General features: G+C 41.8%; 1 protein-coding gene across 1 annotated transcript; it reads right to left on the minus strand.

Moving 5' to 3' along the window:
• Positions 1–318: 318 nt before the first annotated feature.
• On the minus strand, positions 319–1,050 carry LOC128187512 (RE1-silencing transcription factor-like). Its single transcript, XM_052857936.1, has one exon. It carries the CDS (start codon positions 1,048–1,050, stop codon positions 319–321), a length of 732 nt encoding a protein of 243 aa, XP_052713896.1.
• Between the last annotated feature and the right edge of the window lie 1,253 nt (positions 1,051–2,303).

The following is a 2,303-nucleotide window of genomic DNA, read 5'->3' on the forward strand; positions in this document are numbered from 1 at the left end:
GATTTCTATCTACTAAGCAGCCGACAGCTGATTCACTGTCGTATTTATACCCTTGTATCACGTGACATAAACAAAGGAACTAAAAGAAAAACCCGGTCTGGGCCGAACCTAAAATATCCGGAATTATTACACTACCCACGCCTCCGATGACATGCGTCCCGCATGTACACCAAGAGATCAAATACAAGGTGTTTTTTCAAACTAATTTCAGGATTCATTTATTCATACAAAATTGTAATATCAATACTCCAAATGTCAGGCAGACTAACTGTTCATGCTGACCAATTAAAAAAAATATATCTTTCATACAACATTTACTTAAATGTCAAACAAAACAAATCGTTCCTCTTCTATTTCCTCAATGTCCATCTCATTTTGACGAAACCTCTTGGTTCGCTTTGTCGTAACAATCCTTTGACTTGCTTCAGTCTGAGTGCTGGCATCTGCTGTTTCCACTTTTCGCTTGTTACCGGGAACTGACGCATCCTGCCTGGTACACTCTGGCTTACTAGAGGCGACTGCAATGGGGTTCTTCAACTTTGGCGTGTGTGGTTTGGTGGGTACTGTTTGTTTCCTGATGATCCTCCCCTCCAAAAGCGTTTCAGATGCCTTATCCCCTGCAACAACTGTTTTCTTTGACTCAGGTTTCTCTTTAGGCTCTTCACTATCATCATCTGAAGATGAGCTGCTATCTGACTGGTCTGAAGCTGAAACCTCGCCAATGACGTCTCCATAATCCTGTTTCAACCAGTCTTCTGAATCGGAGACAGGCTCTTGAGGTGCTGACTGTTTCTTGACTGTTGCCTCCATGGGTCTGTCAGCTGATTTGCTGTCCAACTTGATTGGCTCTCCTAGCAAACCTGGATGACTTCTCTTTTCATGTCTCTTGACATTAATCTCTTTATTACTGGAGTAGCTACAATAGGTGCAGTTGAATGTTCTCATGGCACACTCCAAGACATGGTTCCTATATTCCTCTCCTGTCTTTGCAACAAAGGTGCACATGGGACATCTTCTGGGTTGACCAGGTGTAACTTTTGTCTTCGCCATCTTTTAGGAACAAAACAAAAATGAAAACAACTATAAACATCTAAATTGTTATTATGCCTAACTAAAAGTCCCACCCTATGTCAAAATTTACATGTCAGTCTCATAGTCATGTAGCCATGCAGGTGGTTTGCGTTTCCTACTAGGTCGACTTGCATTAGGAGCTTCTGGCTCTGGGAACTCATCATTCTCCTCAGGTTCAGACTTAATTTCAGATTCCTCATTATCAGATAAATGCACATCAACTTCTCCTGACAAAAGCTGAGAATGCTTTTTGCGCATTCGATCCACATGAATGACTTGTTCAGAACCTCTTGGTCCACAATTTACTAAATATGTTAGATCAGTCATCCTTTTGATAACTTCAAATGGACCCTGCCAAAAACTGGTGAACTTTGATGATGTGCCTGCCTTCTTTCTTGGGAAGTAGACATAAACTCTTTCCTTAGGTTCAAACTTCTTCCACTTCAACTTTCGGTCATGATAGTGTTTCTGTCTGACCATTGACTGGCTCATCTTCTTTCTTACAAATGTATGTGCACTTTCCAGTCGCTCTTGCAGCTCCCAGACCCACTTATTATTTGGTGTTTCTTTTATCTGTGGCGGCATCTCATACATGAGATCAATGGGTGTTGCAGTTTCTCGTCCAAGCATTAACATGTTTGGCGTCATACCCGTTGTTTCATGTTGTGCACTTCGGTAGGCCATCATAACATAGGGCAAGTGAACATCCCAATCAGTGTGATGTTCATTTACAAACCCACTTAACATGGTTGTTAGAGTTCTATTGAACCGCTCAACCATGCCATCTGATTGAGGATGGTATGGTGTGGTATGTGTTTTCTGGATGTCCAAAAGTTTGCACATTTCTTGGAAGAGCCTACTTTCATATTGAGGACCTTGGTCTGAGTGCATCACTTCTGGCACTCCAAGTCTTACTATAAACTCTTCAACAATTTTTGCAGCCACTGTTTTTGCCTCTATGTTAGGTAATGCAAAAGCCTCAGTCCACTTTGTGAAATAGTCTGCTACCACAAGGATATACTTGTTGCCATTTGCGGTTTGTGGTAACTCACCCAAAATGTCAGTAGCAATTCTCTCTAGTGGATAACCAGAATAAACCAGATGCATAGGTGCTTTATTTGACTGAGTTGCTGCTTTCCGCCTTGTACATACTTCGCAGCCAGATATGTAAGAGTGCACATCTCTTTGTAGCCCAGGCCAATAATATGACTGACGAATTCGGCCTAGCGTTT

This window comes from Crassostrea angulata, chromosome 6, assembly GCF_025612915.1.
Source record: "Crassostrea angulata isolate pt1a10 chromosome 6, ASM2561291v2, whole genome shotgun sequence".
Classification (NCBI taxonomy): Eukaryota; Metazoa; Mollusca; class Bivalvia; order Ostreida; family Ostreidae; genus Magallana; species Magallana angulata.